The sequence below is a fragment of the Peromyscus leucopus genome, chromosome 2, assembly GCF_004664715.2.
Source record: "Peromyscus leucopus breed LL Stock chromosome 2, UCI_PerLeu_2.1, whole genome shotgun sequence".
Taxonomy (NCBI): Eukaryota; Metazoa; Chordata; class Mammalia; order Rodentia; family Cricetidae; genus Peromyscus; species Peromyscus leucopus.
In genome coordinates, this window is record NC_051064.1 from 44,894,438 (window position 1) to 44,913,339 (window position 18,902).

General features: G+C 43.3%; 1 protein-coding gene across 1 annotated transcript in view; it reads left to right on the top strand.

The window, feature by feature from the left end:
* The window catches only part of Mdn1 (midasin AAA ATPase 1), a 155,929-nt gene that overhangs the window by 96,251 nt on the left and 40,776 nt on the right, over nt 1–18,902 (top strand). Inside the window, 21 exon segments of the mRNA XM_028872751.2 lie at nt 102–259; nt 445–565; nt 815–1,025; nt 1,361–1,589; nt 1,870–1,990; nt 2,722–2,892; nt 5,856–6,070; nt 6,431–6,818; nt 7,292–7,401; nt 8,215–8,920; nt 11,171–11,332; nt 11,461–11,734; nt 12,312–12,547; nt 12,952–13,047; nt 13,595–13,689; nt 14,468–14,589; nt 14,919–15,065; nt 15,598–15,707; nt 16,216–16,289; nt 16,746–16,944; nt 18,548–18,710. Of these exon segments, the coding sequence (XP_028728584.1) occupies nt 102–259; nt 445–565; nt 815–1,025; nt 1,361–1,589; nt 1,870–1,990; nt 2,722–2,892; nt 5,856–6,070; nt 6,431–6,818; nt 7,292–7,401; nt 8,215–8,920; nt 11,171–11,332; nt 11,461–11,734; nt 12,312–12,547; nt 12,952–13,047; nt 13,595–13,689; nt 14,468–14,589; nt 14,919–15,065; nt 15,598–15,707; nt 16,216–16,289; nt 16,746–16,944; nt 18,548–18,710 (4,108 nt within the window).

The following is an 18,902-nucleotide window of genomic DNA, read 5'->3' on the forward strand; positions in this document are numbered from 1 at the left end:
CTCAATCCTGCTTTCCCAAGTGCCAGGATGACTGTTTGTACCACCATTCCCAACATGTATGTCTTTTACTGACTGACTGCCGTGGTTTATTTTGTTTTTAGATCTTAGGTTCTGTGCAGTGGCGGGACCGGTTTTGGACTGTGGCTGATATGGTGACAGTAGATGCCCCAGGTCTGGCTTTGCTTGCCCTCCACTGGCACTGGGTTTTGAAACATTTAATCCATCAGATCCCCCAACTCCTGGTGAATCATGAAGACAAGTAAGATTTCTATTTTGAGTAGTAATGTTAATATCTGTAATGTTAAAAGATAAACGAGGATTTGAATTGAGAATCATTTCCTCTTGCTTTGGTATATTTCCTTGGCATGTTAGTAAATACATTAAAATATAAAAATGTAGAAGACTTCTCGTAGTGTCCAGCATTTTCCCTTTTTTTCTTTGAAGATATTATAAAGAGGTACAGACTGTCTCCGAGCACATCACCAGTTGTCTGGGCACCCCATCTGCCAGCTTTACTGGCGTAAAGAAGCTGCAGGCGTTCCTGGGACGGCCATTTCCTTTTAAGGTATACCTGGAAACGTGGTCAGTGAAACCCTGGGGTTCTCCTGGACCTGGAAGCTCAAGCAGACTTGCTTTTGCTCCAAAGCTAACCCTTCATTTCCTAAGGCAATGCTACCTTCTATTCACTCCTAAGGCTGGGTAGAGCTTTATTACCTTACAGTCTGCCAGAGCAACTGGAGTATACAAACTGTGTAGACTACTGAAAAGAACTGCCTTTCAGCTTTTGAGTCAGCTCTCTTGGGTTTTCTTTCAGGACAAGCTGGTAGTGGACTGTTTTTCACAGCTGCAAGTCCTTAGCAAAGCCCTTGCCATCAGAGAACAGCTGCCTGTTTTTGGGGAGTGTGGGTGGCAAGAAGACATTAATCGTCTCCAAGTGGTTGCTTCAGAATGGAATTTGAAGAAAAGTCTCCTACAGGCCTGGGGATTGATCCTCAGAGCTAACATTCTGGATGGTGTCAATCTAGGTAATATTTTCTGGTGTTTGGTTTGTCGACAGTATCTTCTTCCCTGTTGCTCTTAAAGTTTTTCCCTCAGACTTTAGTCATTGGACTAAACCTCACAGATATCATTCAGTTACAGCGTTAGATGTATAGAAGTTAATATGATTTGAATAGGAGAAACTTAAAACCCATGTTGACCAGCTGGCTGATGAACTTGGGTTAATAATGGGTACAGCTGTAATCCCAGGTGTTGGCAGCTAGCCTTGAACTCAGGTTGACCAGCTGGCTGATGAACTTGAGTACAGATTTGGACTCCGATTACTTTGTTCTAATACATGTCTTTCTGATTGGAATTGAAGATGAATTGAAGACTCTTGTGAACAATCAGTGTTTAGAACTAAAATCCAGAGGACTTTCACGTGGCTTTCTGGAAAAAGCACATGAGACTTCTTCCACATCCCAGCCAGACTTCAACTCTTTAGTCCACCTCACCAGGAGTGTTCAGCTGTGGCCTGCGACGGAATACCTGGCTATGCTGTGGCAGTACAGAGTGACAGCTGATTTTGTAACCCAGGCTTGTCTGAGATGGTAAACACTTTTCGATTATTCTCTAGAGGAGGACAGATTCTCTTGCTACATTATCTTATAGATGTGTCTTGAGTGATTGTTGAGGCACAGAGAAGGCATTGCCGTTTTACAAGACAGATCTTCCAGAAAGGGCTTTGCTTGCTTTGGCTTCATTCCTAAACCCATGAAGTGTCCCCCAGTACCATAGGCTCTGTGGGCTCCACCTTCCCTTATAAGGTAGCTCTCCAGTAGTTCCTTGATGGCTAGCACCCCATCCTCTCCCTGTTCATTTTTGAAATAGGTCAAGCAAACACCAGCAGATGGATGAGGAGATCAGTCATCATATCACATTTTGTCTCAAGCACACACCAATTGCACCTCAAAAGCTTTGGAATCTTTGGTCTTTGCTGCATTATCCCAAGGTAAAAACTAAAATCAAGAGGGAAATAAAGCCTCCTCCTGTCTTGGTTGATTAGATTCCTATGGCTGGTGCTTGCTGGGCATGGTATTGACTTTCAGGGTGCCATGTTGTAAACTTGGATTTTCAACTTCTGCATTTAATAAAGGTATTATACAACTCTTTTGGGGGTGAGGGTGTTGCCTTGGCTGTCCTAGAACTCCCTCTGTAGACCAAACCAGCCTCTAACTCACAGACATCGGCCTACCTCTGCCTCCTGAAAGCTGGAATTAAAAGCGTGTGCCACCACAACCACTGGCCTACAACTCTTAACACAGAAATATCCATTTGGTTTCCAGTGAATGATATAATAGTATTAACTGCTTAAAAATTCCTATTTGGCCAAAAAAAAAGTCTTAGTGTTTTCTTGCCTCCCATGTTGAATGTGAAATGTGTTAAAATGTGGTTAATATAATTAAGTTAGAACATGCTTAAATTTTTAAGTCATGTTTTATGTATTTCCTTTGCTGATGTTATAATTGTGTGAATTACTTTACATTCTGTACAAGCTTATAAAGCATCCCATCTTAGTTTATAAAACTACAAACAACCTACATAATTTCACCAAGATACCTGAGGGACATTGAAGTCTAGAAGTTTAGGATTAGTACCTTTTATTGGGTGTTGATGGATGTTAGATGGCAGACTTGATAACTTGACTGATGGAAACTTTTTCAAATATTCTTTTACCTCTAGCTATCTGCTGAAGAAGTTTCTTGTTTGTGGTCAGAGTTATTTAACTCTACATTTGGGTCTTTCTGGAGCAGTACAGTTACCACAAATCTAGAGTATTGGCTGACATGGAGCCCTCTGTCTAATACACAGCAGCAGGAGGGGCCCAAGTCCCGATTGGACTCCACATTGAAGGTTTGTTGGCATAAAAATCCTAAAGTGCTTGCTCTTTCTGTAAAGCGATTGACGACAGAGGGGATTGTGATAGTCTGTTTTCTGGGGATGTTGAGCATCCTGTCCAAATCATGAATAATTTATGTAATTCTGAGTTAAAGTCACAACAGTTTTCTTCAAAAGTCATTTAGTCTTGCTGTGTGTGACAGTACATACCTGTAGTCTCAACATTCAGGAGAACAAAGCAAGAGAATTACACCTTCAAAGTTAGCCTGTGCAACATGTGTCCTAAGACACCAAAGTCTAATTTATCCCTAATCATAAAATAAAGTATCCTTGCATTTACTTAAATTTCTAAGAATGCTTTCTTTGTTCGTAAGTATGTCATGAAAATGTGTCCAGCTTACTTTTATTTTTATTTAAGCCTACTAGAATTTATTTACTTTTTTAATTTTTTTGGTTTTTGGAGACAGGGTCTCACTAATAGCTTTGGCTGGCCTGGAGCTCACTATGCAGACCAGCTAGCCTTGAACTCAAAGAGATCCAAATGCCTCTGCTTCCTGTGTGCTGGGCCAAAGGCATGTGCCACCACACCTGGGCACCCCCCCCAAAAAAATTTTTTTTTTTTAAATCTTTGTGTTTGGGAGGGAGTGGGGCGTGGGATGTGCATGTGAGTACAAGTACCCAGAGAGGTTATCCGATCCCCTGGAGTGGAGTTACAGTGAGCTACCATGTGGGTGCTGGGAACTGAACTTGGATATTCTGGAAAAGCAGTGCACACTCTGAACTGCTGAGCTTTCTCTCCAGCCCTATTTACTTACTTTCTAGTTAAAATGTTGGCTTTTATTACTCCTCCTGACTCCTTTCTTTTAAAAAGAAAAGTTGCATTGATTCTGTGTAAATTAGTCTTTTTCTGGGTATTACTATAAGTTACTAGGATTAGTATTTTAACCCTTAATCAGTACAGCTGCATGTTATAAAAATAAATACATATACACATAAAATTAAGATTATATATATGGTGTGTTTATTTTTAATAGTTCTTACCAGATTGCCTAAAGAATTTTGCGGTTTACTTTTTTAAGTATGCAAAGAATCAATGAAGACAGAAATCCTGAAGTCCTGGGTCACCTGTTTAGTTTCTTTTTTGCTTCTGTGAGGACAAAAGCAACTTAGCTTACAGCTCCAGGGGACAGTCCATCCTGGCAGAGAAGTCCCAGGGATAAGGACTGAGGAAGCTACTCACATTAAGAGGCAGAGATGGAAGAATGCATGTGTGCATGGTCATGCTCAGCCTGCTTTCCCCATTTTACACAGTGGGATCCCCCACCCACAGTCAAGATAGTCCATTAACACAGTCAGCATAATTTCCCACAGGCGTGCCCAGAGGCCATTCTCCACAGTTGACATTTAACAGAACTGACATCACTCCAGCACAGATAGGTTCAAGACTGAATCTGTCCCTGTCCCCTTACTATGTAGGTGTTACCATGTCACACCATTGCCAGTGCTTGATTATCACTTGCATTGTCTCCCATAAGTTTTAAGATTGTACATCTTTTCATGTGTTATCAATTATACCCTACTGACCATGGTCCTGGGAATCAAAACTCCTAGCCTTGTGTGTGTTGGGTACTACTGAGTAGTACCTCCAGCCCTTAGCTGATCATTTCACTCTCTGGACTTTTCTTTTCTTTCTTTTTTTTTTTTTTTTTTTTTTTTTTTTTGGTTTTTCGAGACAGGGTTTCTCTGTGTAGCTTTGCGCCTTTTCCTGGAACTCACTTGGTAGCCCAGGCTGGCCTTGAACTCACAGAGATCCGCCTGCCTCTGCCTCCCAAGTGCTGGGATTAAAGGCGTGCGCCACCACCGCCCAGCCACTCTCTGGACTTTTCAGTCTTACTCATTTTCTGTTTTTTCTTTTTTTTTTTTTCTTTTTTATCAAAAATAATTTTTTTCATACAATATATTCTGATCAGTTTCTTCATCTCCCAGGTCCTCTCTACCTCCCAACTCTTACAACTCCATGCCTCCTTTCTTCTTTAGAAAACAAACAAGTAAATAAAAGAACAAACCAGAATAGAACAAACAGGAGAAAAAAAGAAAAGAAAAAGCACTAGAAAACACACACATAATACAGACATGCAACGAAACTTAATTTTCCAATTAGAAAACATACTAGCTTATTAAATATCATTTTGTTATTGAAGATCTTTTCATAGTTATCAATATTAATACTTTCCCAGTATGGCCAGAAGTATGTTTCTGATTTTTTATTATTTTTAAGGTTTAATTATTTCTTGACACTCAATGTTAGGATTTCAGGTACACTAGTCTCTTCCGTTTTTCTGACTTTTGTATTAAACACTTAGAAATGACTTCTTTCATCAGTTGTAGGGTAAAATGATTACCATTTTCTCCTGTATCTTTGTTTTACATTTAAGTTAATTATATCTGTATATCTTTTTATTTATTTGTTTACTATGTGCATGTGTGTTTGCCAGAGTGAGTTTACATGCACCATGTGAGGAGGTCAGAGGATGTCCTGTCCCCCTGGGACTGGAGTTCCAAGCATTTGGGAGCTGCCTGTTACGGGTACTAAGAAAGGAATGTGCTCTTAACTACTTGGCCATCTCTTCAGCCACCTTATCTGTGTATCTTGTTTGTTTTTTGAGGTAGGGAAGCAGTTTTTTCTCTTAGTCTATAAATGATGGATCCTGCCCATTCTTGAGTAAAGTGCCACCTTTACTCAAAACCTTTCTCAAAGCCTCTGATGATAAACCTTGTGGATTTTCAAGAGTTGTGTAGCATGTACTGTTTTCTCTATCATGTATTGACTACCTGACCCTTGCTGTGCATGGCTGTTTCTGTGTCTTAGGTCGACAGTCCAAGGACAGTTCGACAGACTCTGTGTCTCCTCTATATGTCTCCCGTCTCCTTTGTCTGCTTCCAGCTCTGAGTTACTTGGTTCTCCTCTCGTTGCTCAGGGCCCCGGCAGCCTCTGCAGAGCTGTGTTCTCCAAGTGCTGCTTCAGTGTATTAACAAGCAGCAGCAGAGCAAGTCACTGGGATGTAAGCGGCCTACCCCTCCTGTCTTCCTCACACGTCACCCTGGGAGAGTGGGTTGAGAGATCCCAGCAGCTCCAGGATATCAGCTCGTTGCTGTGGACCAATATGGCTGTGCCTTCAGTAGCAGAATTCAGGTATTTCTCCCCCTGGAAGTAGTCTGTAATGCTGTTGTCTGCTTCCCACCATGTAGCAAGGGCTCATTCAGAACTTCCCTCTGAGGCATAGATACCTGATTCTGGTAAGTGAAGGTCAGGGTGGTTTCTGTATAGATTAGCTTGCTTGCAATTCATAGCAGGCTACTGTGAGTTTGAGTCCTGTATTTTAAGAATATTTGAGCCAACAGGTTATAAATAGAAATTCATACAAGATTATATGAGAAATTCACCTCTACATATCAACAGTCCGTGGTTAATATTTTCTGAAATGGAAGTGTATATTCAAGGAGGTTGTTTGATTCACTGGGCCTCTGTAAGTGCTGTGTTGTGTCCCCACAGACGCACAGACTCTCGGCTCCAGGGCCTGGTCCTGTGCTGGCACCTGCTCAGCCTCACAGAACTGCTTCCGGTGCACCAGCGGCAGAAGTATGTGCAGAACTGTGAACATCTGCTGCTTGGAGATAGCCAGGCCTTCCAACATGTGGACCAGACTCTCGGGAACATGGGTGCTCAGGAGGCACTTCCCAAAGAACTACTCTGTCTCTTGCTCACCTCCCTGCACTACTTTTTTGGTGAAGGGGAGAGTAAGCAGAACCTCCCTGAAGCAGCCCAGCGTGGGAGACTCTGGGTGAGCCTTGGCTTACTCCAGATTCAGACTTGGCTTCCCCAGGCACGTTTCGACCCTGCAGTGAAGAAGGCATACAAGCTCAAGTATGCCCAAGAGGAGGTAAGGGGCAGGTGTAGAGCCTGAGCTCCTGCCTGGCTCGCGGAATTTGCTTGTAACTTACTGCATTTTCTTCTAAGATTTCTGACTTGGCTTAGCAAGGGGAATGTAGGCATTGCCAGAAAAATAATGGAATAGTGTCCCTAGATTCTAGATACTGTGAGTGTAATTCAGATAATATGACGTCCTTTCCTGTTTGAACATCCAAACAAACTGAAGAAATTAATATCTTAAGATAGTGGTACATGTGCTGTATTTTGAAGAGGAGCTGATACAGGATGAAAGTTATGCTGTTGTAGGTAGATAATAGTTAGTGGTATGAGCTTCCACCTAACAGCTCTGAGGTGAGTGGTCCAGGTCTTTGGGTCGTTCAGATCCCCGTCCACCTCATTGTAACCATACTGAGAACATTGTCCTCAAGTGCATGGTCACAGCTGTGGCCACAGAAGACTGTTTGTTGTTCGCTTTTCCATTAGTTAAGCCAGCTGCAGTGTGAGTGGAAGACCCGGAACCTGTGGTCCCACCTACAAACTGGAAGAGACCTGGAGGACGAAACAATTGTCAGCCACTCTCATCCACACATCAGGTAAGGCAGCAGAGTTTGTGTTGGGGGTGAGAGGATACTGACCTCTTGTTTTTAGAAAAGATAGTATGAGATTGACGATTGTATTATAATTATGTTAATATGGTAGTGATGTATATCTCAGCTATATGACCAGTTAGATCAGGAAAAAGGTGTATTTGAAAGGAGGGAGAAGATACTAAAGGCTGGACTGAAGAGATGACTCAGTGATAAAGAGTATGTACTGCCCTGGCAGAGGACCCAAGTTGAATTCCCATCACTCACATTGAGAGGCTCACAGCCATCTGTAACTAGTTCCAGGGTATCCTGATGCCTCATGCCTCTGGCCTCAGCAGGTACCCTCACTTAAGTGAGCATACCCACATACAGACACACACATGCACAATATACACACAATTAAAAGTAAATATTTTTTTTTAATGCTATTGAAGGCCCCATGGTGATGCCTTTAATCCCAGGACTAGGGAGGCAGAGGCAGGCGGATCTCTTGTGTTCGAGGCCAGCCTGGTCTATGGAGTGAGTTCCAGAACAACCAGGGCTACACAGAAAAATCCTGCTTAATGCCATCCAGCCTCAGTGTCCATAATAGCAAAGGCAGACTATGACAAGGCTTTGGTGAGATGTATTTAGAGTATTTGTCAAGCAAGTGTGCTACTCTGTGAATGCTTAAAGATGTTACCCAGTTTCATTGTCATTGCAAATATCACCCTCACCGTTCTTAGCAGCTAATGTCTTCATTCTCTTCCTATTTGAGGGCCCAATCCAGATTTGCTGCTTTTCTAACAGCATTTATGTGTTGTTTTAATTTGCCTTCAGGTTCCTTCCCCAAAGGATCAGTGAGCTGGAGAATGTAGTCCACAACCTGTCAAAAAAACAGGCCTTCAGACCTCACCTGCCCAGTTATGAGTCCTTGGTGCAAGAGATCCACCACTATGTCACTAGCATCGCCAAGGTCACTGCTGTTCAGGACCTGCTCATGCGACTCCTTCAGGCACTCCATACAGACGGATCAAGGTCTGCTCAAGTGCTCCAGAACCTTCTAAAGGAGGAGGCCTCTTGGCAGCAGTCACATCACCAGTTTAGGAAGCGATTGGTAGAAGAGTATGCCTTGTATCCAGACACTGTTACCCCACTACAGGCATCCATCTTGCAGTTACAGCATGGCATGAGGCTAGTAGCATCTGAAGTCCATGCCTCCCTGCACAGCAGTGTGATCTGTGCAGAAAATCTGGGGTCCCTGGTCATGGCTGTGCTAGCTTTCCCATCTGTGGGCCCCACTTTCCCTACCTACCATGCTCATGCAGATGCTCTGTGCTCCGTGAACTCAGTGGAAGCTCTGCAAGGTCTTGGGAAACTGATGGTCAAGCGTTCGGGAGGAAAGGAAAGAGAAGGCAAGAGCCAGCAACCTTACCCTACCCGGGAGCAGTTACTGATGAATGCTCTCCTTTACCTGCGCTCCCATGTGCTGTACAAAGGCGAGCTGGACCAGAGGGCCCTGCTGCTCTTCAGACATCTATGCCAAGTAAGCCTGTCACTAAGAGGCCTACCTGCTACGGTAGAGAATGGCTGGGAAATAGGCTTTCATCTGTCTGATGCTTTCCTTTTCTCCTTTGACTACAAAGTGGATGGGAGGTGGGGTGGAAGGTATGCTTTTTTTCTAGCTGTTTTGTTGGGGGTTTTTTGATGGTTTTATTATATATCTCTAGCTGCCCTGGCACTCATTATGTAGCCCAGGCTGGCCTCAGACTTTTGATACTTAATTCTGCCTTATCATCTTGAATAGTTAGATTACAGACATGTACCAGCATAGCATGCTTGCCCAGCTTCCTTCGATCTTTAAAAGATTAACTAGGCCCTCCTTTGTGGTGTATATTTACAAGCATTTTTCTTTTAAAGTAATATTCCTCAGGTTTACAGATTTTTATTTGTAGCAACAGCTTGCTAAAGAAATTAATATTCTAGCATAGTGACCCAGTACTCAGCAACTAAAAGAATATGCTGGTCAGGGTCAATTCTGGACTGTTCATGGAGCCTGATACTTACCCTTGGATTGCTAGAGCTATAAGACTCATAGCAAAGCACTAGTGAGTCCATCTGCTTATATTCAAACCTAACAGCACTTGGTGGTCATTCCTGCTCACTGTATTATTTATCCGTCATATATTTCATTGCTAACGTTCTCAATGTGTGCATGCCATTAAGTTACTTAGCATATTTAATATTTTATTTAGTATTTTGGAGGGGAAAACAGTAAATCTCATAGTAAATAGTCTTACATCTTGGTTAACCTAGAGACCAGGATTATAGGACAAAGATTAGACCTGTGCTGGAGGGCTAGCTCAGTGAGTAGACCATAGGACCTAAGTCTGATTCCTTAGCACCTTCTAAACCAGAGTGCTTATATACAGGCCTGACATTCCAGCAGGAAGATCAAAAGTTACCCCGATCTCAGCCAGCGCCTGACTACTCACCTGTCTCAAATCCCATTAGCTCTTTATCTTTAAAAAATAAATAAATAAATATGGGCCTGGAGGCATGGCTTAGCTGTTCTTCCAGAAGACCTTGGTTTGGTTTCCAGCACCCACCTGGCCTCTTACAACTGCTTGTAACGCTGTTTCAGGGGATCCAGTGCTCTCTCCTGCCCTCCTAAGGACACAAGGCATGCACATGGTGCACATACATGCATACAGGAAAAACATTCAAACACATAAAAATTGAATCTTTAGAAATATGTTTAAACCTATAAAAATATATTTATTTAGGTTTTTAATTTAATCATCTTTCTTTAATGATAAACCCTCAAAAATATTTGGTGGCAACACTTGGGCACACACCCATTAGTTCAAGCATTTACAGAGTAGAGGCAGGAGGATCAGGAGTTCAAGTCCAGCTTCACTACATAAGGAGTTTGAGGATAGCCTGAGATACTTGAGAGTATTTAAAAAAAAAAAAAGAAAGAAAGAAAAAGAAAAGAGGTTGGAGAGATGGCTCAGGAGTTAAGAGCACTGGCTGTTCTTTCCAAGGACCTGGGTTTGATTGCCAGCACCCATGTGACATCTCATAACCATCCTTGACTCCAATTCCAGGAAATCCTTCTCCCTCTTTTGGACCTCATTGGGCACCAGGTACACCCAGTGCACAGGCATGCAGGCAAGAAAAACATCCACACATGTTTAATTAAATTGTAATTTTAAAAGACTTACATAAAAAAGAAAACCAAGCCAAAAAAAAAAAAAAACCCATTTGATTGTCTGTGGTTTCCTTCATTTAATACATTTTTGTTGTTGTTGGAGACGAGATTTCACTGTAGCTCTAGCTGGCCTGGAACTCACTATTTAGTCTGCGCCTCTGCCTTTCATCGTGTATAGTTTTTGCCAATTTAAGGACCTAAATCTGAGAGAGCAGGGCATTCAAGAAGTGTCTAGCATAGTTTGCTGTTGAACCCTAGGCCAGCTGGCCAAAGTGCCACTAAGTGCACTCCTTGTCAGCTCCCCCAACCCGTTGACAAAAAGGGCACGAGGATCAGCTGCACTGTAGCAGACTTGTAAACCTTTGAAATTGTAACAGTGCAGAAGCCAGGAAAATGATGAAGACCTTCACACAGCTTGAAAGGAAGCTTATTTGCTCTCTGCTAATGGGATTTTATTTCTTAGCTGTTGGCTTGTGTTTGGGGGCCCATGGTACTTTCATACTTGTGAGAAGCTAAGATAGATGAGTCTTGCCTATGTAAGTCTTGTGAATGCTTCCTTTTTCTGCCCACGTAACTTTTCAGGAGATCATCAATGAGTGGGATGAGCAGGAACGCATAGCCCAAGAGAAGGCAGAGCAAGAGAATAGCCTGTACAGATACCGGAGCAGGAGCTGCAGGACAGCCCTGAGTGAGGAGGAGGAAGACGAACTCGAGCTCAGGAAACTGTTCCCACTGCATGAAAAGGTAGCAGGATATGTTCTGTAGTTGTTTTTGCATTCAGTCTTTCATGATAATGGCACTGTTCTCTTATGGTTCACACTCCTTCATTTTCTACAGAGAGTAATCAAATGAATTGTTCTATTGCTGTTTAGGACTTTGCAGATATTTTGATAGAACACACACTAGAGGAGAAAGAAGGAGCTTCAGATGGGCAAGAAGAGGAGGAAGCTGCAGACCCAGCTCTCCTGTCCCAGAGTTCGATGCAGGCAGTGATGCTGATCCATCAGCAGCTGTGCCTCAGCTTTGCACGGTCCCTTTGGTACCAACAGACTGTGCCACCACATGAAGCAAAGCACTACCTCAGCCTGTTTCTCTCCTGCTATCAGACTGGCGCATCTCTGGTGACACACTTCTACCCTCTGATGGGTATGGAAGTTCTCCTTAATACTCCTGGGAAATCAAATGAGTAGATAATCTTGCTACTCTCGGAACAATTAAGATAATGAAATGCCCATTTTCATTTAGTCCCCTGCTCCTAGTTCCCAGAGCTTAAAAATTTGAGAAATTGATTTAAAAGTCTGCACTAATACAGATTTTTTATTAGTGCCCTATGAGAAAAGATATGGACTTGATTTGTGTGGTGTTTTTCCTTGAATTGTTTCCTCTTTTCCTCTCATAGCATTCATACTTTTCTAACAGATCCATGGGGATTGTTGTTGAGGTTTTGTTTATTTTCTATGATGCTAGGAGTACAACCTCAGCACCCCACATTGAGATGCATTCCCTGTCTCTAACCTCATATATTTTTAAAACAATCTGAGACTCACAGAATCTGGTTTGATGTCAGTTGGTTGCATGAAGTTTCTAACATGGTCTCTTCAGTGGACTCCATTGGAAAAAGGCTTGGGTCACAATTAGTTCATTGTTTCTGGCATGTTCATGACTTACTGTTAAACTGGCTTATTGAGTTCACTGACTTTCCCACAATCTTGTCACTTCACAGGAGTTGAGCTGAATGACCAGCTCTTGGGCAGTCAGCTCTTGGCCTGCACTCTCTCCTATAACACCCTCTGTGGGGAGGCAACCTCAGACCTGATCATGAAGCCTGACGGGCCCTATGACTTCTACCAGCACCCCAATGTGGCAGAAGCACGGCAGTGCCAACCTGTGCTTCAAGGTTTTTCAGAAGCTGTCAATCAGTTGCTGGAGGAGTGGCCAGAGCACCCCGTACTTCAGCAGGTAGTGCAGCCAGCTAGGAAGGATGGATTGCCCAAGGACCCAGATTTACCCGGAAGATGTGGCCTCACACTGTCTCCAGGGATGTTGACTTGCGTGTTTGTACATAGAAACAAAGGCTTACCTCTAACCCAGTAAGATGCTCCTCAAATACCTGCAGGAAGAACATGCCAGTTTTAGCAAGTTTTATAGTAACTCTTAATATGGGGAATAATAAAGTCAGAATCAGTCTTATTTCCAGAATAATGCAACTTATAAAAGATTTCCTTCTGTGGGGTTCCACAGACCTGAACGTTTGCTTCCACAAACGTTTTAAATAGGTATTTGTGAAACATAGACTAAAACTTCCTGTCTGGACTCTTCACTGTTGGTCACTGAGTTACCCAAATTGTGTGTCTTTTTTTAAGCTTCTGGTCGTAATGGACAGAATCCGTGGTTTCCCACTTTCCAGTCCCATCTCAAAGCTCCTGAATGGCTTAGAGATCCTTCTGGCAAAGGCACAAGTAAGATCATTTCTTCTTCCTTGTTTTAGTTTTTGGTATTTTGACAAGATTTCTCTTTTGACACTCATGTTAGAACAGAGAGGTAAAATTTGGTTTAGAGAAAGATGAAGATTCTTGGTCTTTCTGAGTTGGGGTGAGGTTGGTGCCAGTGAGCAGCTGTTTGGAGGGTGGAGCCTGGTAGCCAGGGCTCTAGGAGCTCACTGTGCTGGGACAGCCTGTGGTTGTTCTCACAGCCCCACACAGCCTCCACACCGTGACAGAAAGGAGTCAGATGAGTTTGTTCAAGGAGAAACGTCAGCAGCAGGAATTCTGACACAGGCCCAAACTGCTTTTTTGTCTGCCTCTAACTTCGGCTCTGTGGTGTTGTATCACATGACTGTTGGTGATACAGTGGAGAGTTGTAGCACAATGTGAACTTGTACCTGTGGTTAGTAAAAGTTGTTAGGGGCCCAGTAGTCTTCTCTTAAGGAAAGTCCAAGATGTTACTGAAGGGGAGGAAGTAACTAAGAGGTTGAATAATGGCAACAAAAGGTGTTTGTTTGCTTAGGATTGGGAGGAGAACGCAAGCCGAGCATTGTCTCTCCGGAAACATCTTGATTTAGTCAGTCAGATGATCATTCGGTGGCGTAAACTGGAGCTGAAGTAAGTGACCTCTCCTTGCCTGCCCCAGAGGGGTTATGTGTATAACATGGCAGTTACAGAAGTGCTTTAATCACAGAGTTTAAAGCCAAGCATTAATCAGGCCATACATTCTGAAGCAGCAAACTAAACAGCTTCTCTATGACCATTTGTAAAAATGGTGAATATTTAGCTGGGCAGTGGTGGAGCACGCCTTTAATCCCAGCGTTCGGGAAGCAGAGGCAGGTGGATCTCTGTGAATTTGAGGCCAGCCTGGTCTACAAAGCGAGTTCCAAGACGGCTAGAGCTGTTACACAGAGAAACCCTGTCTCAAAAAACCAAAATCTAACAAAAAAAGTGAATATTTGCTGGTTGTGGAGTCTTATATTTTTGGTTGTGAGCCTAGCCTTTAACGGCTGAGCCACCTTAAATTCCAGCACTATGGAAGCAGAGCAGGAGGATCACTGTGAGATTGAAGCTAGCCAGGGCTACCTAGTGAGGATGGCCCCCCACCTCCTCAAAAAAAAGTGAGCATTTAAATTGTGAGTTTGTGGGCTGGAGAGATGGCTCAGAGGTTAAGAGCACTGGCTGTTCTTCCAGAGGTCCTGAGTTCAATTCCCAGCAACCACATGGTGGCTCACAACTATCTGTAATGAGATCTGGCGCCCTCTTCTGGCATGCAGGCAGAACACTGTATGCCAAATAAATAAATAAATAAATATTTAAAAAAATTGTGAGTTAGTGATCGCAAATGCATTTACCTAAATGTCTATTGCCTTTTTCTCCACTCCTTGCTGGTCAGCTGCTGGTCAATGAGTTTGGATAATACCATGAGACGCCATACTGAGAAATCCACCAAGCACTGGTTCTCCATCTATCAGATGCTGGAGAAGCACATGCAGGAACGCACAGAGGAGCAGGAAGGTAAGGCTGGTGACTGCACGCTCTAGAGAAGCAGCCATCATAAAGTCATGCCATTCTGTATGTCCAGGAACTAACCCAGTGTAAGTAGAAATTAACATGCTTGAATTAAAGCTGCTTCATACTAATGTTGTAAGTTTGCTGTGAGTGCATTTAATACATAACTTACATACAGGTTTTATGTGGAAGTCTGTCACTATAACCATAATCTTTGCTTCAGTTTGATGTGGTACCTACCTGATGGCCTTTGATGGATGATGCATTGCATGCATTTTAGGGATGGGAGGGATGGTTGAAGGCACATGTGTGTTTTGCTCTTTGGCTCTCTAAAGATGACAAGCAGATGACCCTGATGTTGCTGGTCAGCACATTACAAGCATTTATTGAAGGATCTTCGCTGGGAGAATTCCATGTACGACTCCAAATGTTACTGGTTTTCCATTGTCATGTCTTACTGATGCCACAAATCGAAGGGAAAGGTAAGGGTTTTTTCCTCGCTTACCATGCACTGTTGTTTATTTTGAGACATGGTCTCACTATGAAGCTGTGGCTTGCCTGGAGCTTGCTGTAGAATAAGCCCCATATAAAAACTGCTGATGTCAGTCACTACCCCAGCAGGTTTGGAATTAAGTTGTCACTATAAATTGAGTATAGCTTGACATGAATGAGAGTTGGGGCAGACATTTTAATGTGCCATTTTCAATATAAGCATAGTACCTATTGATTTTATGAGTTTTAGACTCATAAAAGAATTTGAAGGATTGGTTTAAAGAGATTCTCAGTATATCATCTTTTTAAAAAAATGGCAGTAAATTTGTTAGAGGTTGAAATGAAAATACGGCAGCTTGTGACAACCTGCATTTTTGAGGAGTGCTAAGCTCAGACAAGTTTTTAACAAACCTGACTGTGGAATGTGCTATAATTTTATGGCATGGGGAATGAGGAAGATGCAGGCTGGCACCAGAAGTCCTACAGTGAGTAGTATGTTTTTTCCTGTTTCATTTCTTCCAGATTCACTTTGCAGTGTTCTGTGGAATTTGTACCATTTTTACAAGCAATTTCTTGACCCGGTCCAAGCTAAAATTGTGGAACTTCGCTCCCCCATAGAAAAAGAACTTAAAGTAAGATGAGTAGCTGTCATAATCACCCTTGAAAGAACAGAATCAGCCCATCCCTTTTCTTGAGTTCTGTTCTCTGATCCTTGTAAGCAGGAGACAAGGAGAGGAGGCTGTAGAAGTTTATTGGGGAACCACCACAGGAAAGTCTGCTCTGCTGGTCTTTCCCATGCTTTTTGTCTACCCCAGGAGTGTGCCATATTACATGGGATGTGGGCCACCAAGTGCCTTGGGGCAAGGAGAAGTAAACTGTTTACTTCAGTGAGAGAGAGCAGGGCTGAGGAGCCCGCACTGATGGGAGTAACTTGACTACCGTGGTGACTTTAAGCTGGAGTGCCTGTCAGATAAGTCACCGGTGGGAGCGTCACCACTGACCAGTCTTCTACATATTCCCTGATACACAGTCCTGTGTTTCGGATGGGATGGCCTCTGACCTTTGACAAGTAGACAATGTAGGGAGAAAGGGGGATACAAGCTTTATAAAGCCATTTCCTGAACTTCCTCTGTCTTTCAGGAATTTGTGAAGATATCAAAGTGGAATGATGTCAGCTTCTGGTCTATTAAACAATCTGTGGAAAAGACACATAGGTAACCTATCTTTTAAAACCGGGAGTAACCTTTCAAAACCACAATTCTGTATGTGAAGGCTGCAAGACTACAGTGTTTTCTTAGCCTGACCTGTACTGCCCTCAGGCCACCACAAACAAAATCTACTTGCAAGAAGAATGTATTCCGTGGGTAGAGCAGGCTATGTGCCCAGTGGCTGGCCTTCTGCCGCCCACCAGCTCTTTCTCTTGAGCAAAGCAACCCCAGTGTGACTGGCTTCAGTGTCCTCTTGTAGAAAAGGTGGGGTGACAGTGTTTGGCATATTTTTTCCCTAAAAGTCCAAGATGATTATGAATACCTAAGGAGATTAGCATAGCTATAAAAGATAAGAGCTATTGTGTGTGCATGCGCAAATACATTATAATTCTTTGCTTTCAAATTCTCTTAAAATGATGTGTTTTTGTTTTTAAACTTGTATCTGTTACTACATGAGACCAGGACCCTCTTTAAATTCATGAAGAAATTTGAAGCTGTCCTGAATGAACCCTGTCAGTCATGTCTGGTAGAGAGCAACAAGGAAGAACACCCTGACTGTTTGCCAAAGCCAACAGAGGAAGCTGCAGTGGTGGCATCACCCATTCAGTGTCTGAACAGGGCGCTGAGGGAGACCCTGTTAGCACAGCCAACAGCATGGCAGGTACTAGCTTGTGGCATGCTGCATGTTTAATCCCAAGGCAGTTAAGCAGGATCTTTCAGGTTAAGGGATGAACTGGGAACTAGATAAGGAATGCCTTTGGGATTTTCTTCTTTGGATCTGTACAGCATTTGACTGTTTGCCTGGCTGTGCTACAGAATTAGGCAGAAACTATGATCTTGGCCAGTCAGTTGGCTCAGCAGGTAAACTGATTGCTCTATAATCCTGATGAGCTGAGTTTGATCTCTGGAACCCACATAGAGGTTAGAAGGAGCCGGGCGGTGGTGGTGGTGGCGTACACCTTTAATCCCAGCACTCGGGAGGCAGAGGCAGGTGGATCTCTGTGAGTTTGAGGCCAGCCCGGTCTCCAAAGTGAGATCCATGAAAGGCACAAAGCTACACAGAGAAACCCTGTCTCGGAAAAAAAAAAAAAAAAAAAAAGGTTAGAAGGAGAGAATCAACTCCAAAAGTTTCCTGTGACCTGATCGCATCTATACACGTGTCCACAGACAATAGAGTGTGTTAGTGCAGCTGAACAGCTGGATGAGGAAGCTGCTGTGTGTGCCCAGGGCAATGCTACTCAGTGCCTGCTCAGGTCAGAGTGTAGATGCTTGCTTGTGGTTCCTCTCCAGCACCATGTTTGAGATGCTGTACATAATTCCTGAAAATGGAAGGGACAGAGCTCTGGAGTGGATGCTGACAGGTGGCTGCTCCTGCCTTTTATTTTGGGGTATCAAGAGCATTCCTCCAGAGAATACTCGTTTTGAATCTTACTGGACTTCCCATCCTGAGGTTCATAGAGTGAGTAATTAGGTCTCTGAGCTTTTTTAGAATCTCAAAAAGCCTAGTACCAACCGCTTGTAGCTCCATATGATGGCAAATTTCAGTGGACTGTTTGTCAAGTCACTGCTGTCACGCTGATCAAAATGTCTGATGTGCTGATGATGACAGCACAGGAATTTCAGGCTTGGGGGTGCTGGTGAAGAAAATGTGCCCCAGTGGATGAAGTTCTTCCTTTAATTGATACTGGACCTCAAGACCTGTGAACTGTCCTTGGGACAGGGAGGACAGGGATAAACAGTAGTACGAGTGGGATTTGCCGAGCCCATTTGCCTTGGTTTAGTACCATGGTGACTGTAGTCTTACTGTTCATCCTATGTTGATAGGTTCAAAGCTCCTGACTTGCTAGTTCAGTCACATACAAAAGAGTCATTCAGGTTTCTAAACATTCATCTATATGTGCTTATATCTATTCCTGAGATGATGATTTTGTATTTGCTGAGTGAGGAAGCAGGAAGATGGGGGGAGAAGTTGATTCAATAAATTTAGTGCCCATCAAGTTAAAATTTACTCTGGCTGGGCGGTGGTGGAGGTGGTGGTGGTGGTGCAGGTGGTACAGGTGCACGCCTTTAAACCCAGCACTTGGGAGGCAGAGCCAGGCAGATCTCTATGAGTTTAAAGCCAGCCTGAACTACAGAGTGAGCTCCAGGACAGCCAGGGCTACACAGAAATACCATGTCTTGGGAATAAAAAAAAAAAAGTGGGGAGAAGGGAACACATGTTACTCTGGTTCTTGGTAGTGACACTACCCTGTACTGTCTCCAAGGCTTCAGTTCCAGAGCAATGTCAGGATGCTGGTCCTCTGTCTGTGGAAGGAGAGCTTCTGGGTCGCTTGCCAAGACTCTCAAAGCGAATGAGGAAAATGTGCCTGATGTATATGAAGGAGAGCCCCCTACCTAACCTGGTGGAAAGCCTTGACCAGTTCACTGGTGAGTGTCAATAGCCAGGGCAAAGGGAGACTTGTTCTGATGGCTGGAATGTGGGACCTGTGTCATTTTTTTTGACATCTTGCACATTTTTTAAACAAATGTGCTAAAAATCCAAGTCCAAAGGCTGAGGCCTGCTAATCATCTAGAGGATCTTTAATCCCTCTGTCCTCACATGTAGACCAGGAATTGTAG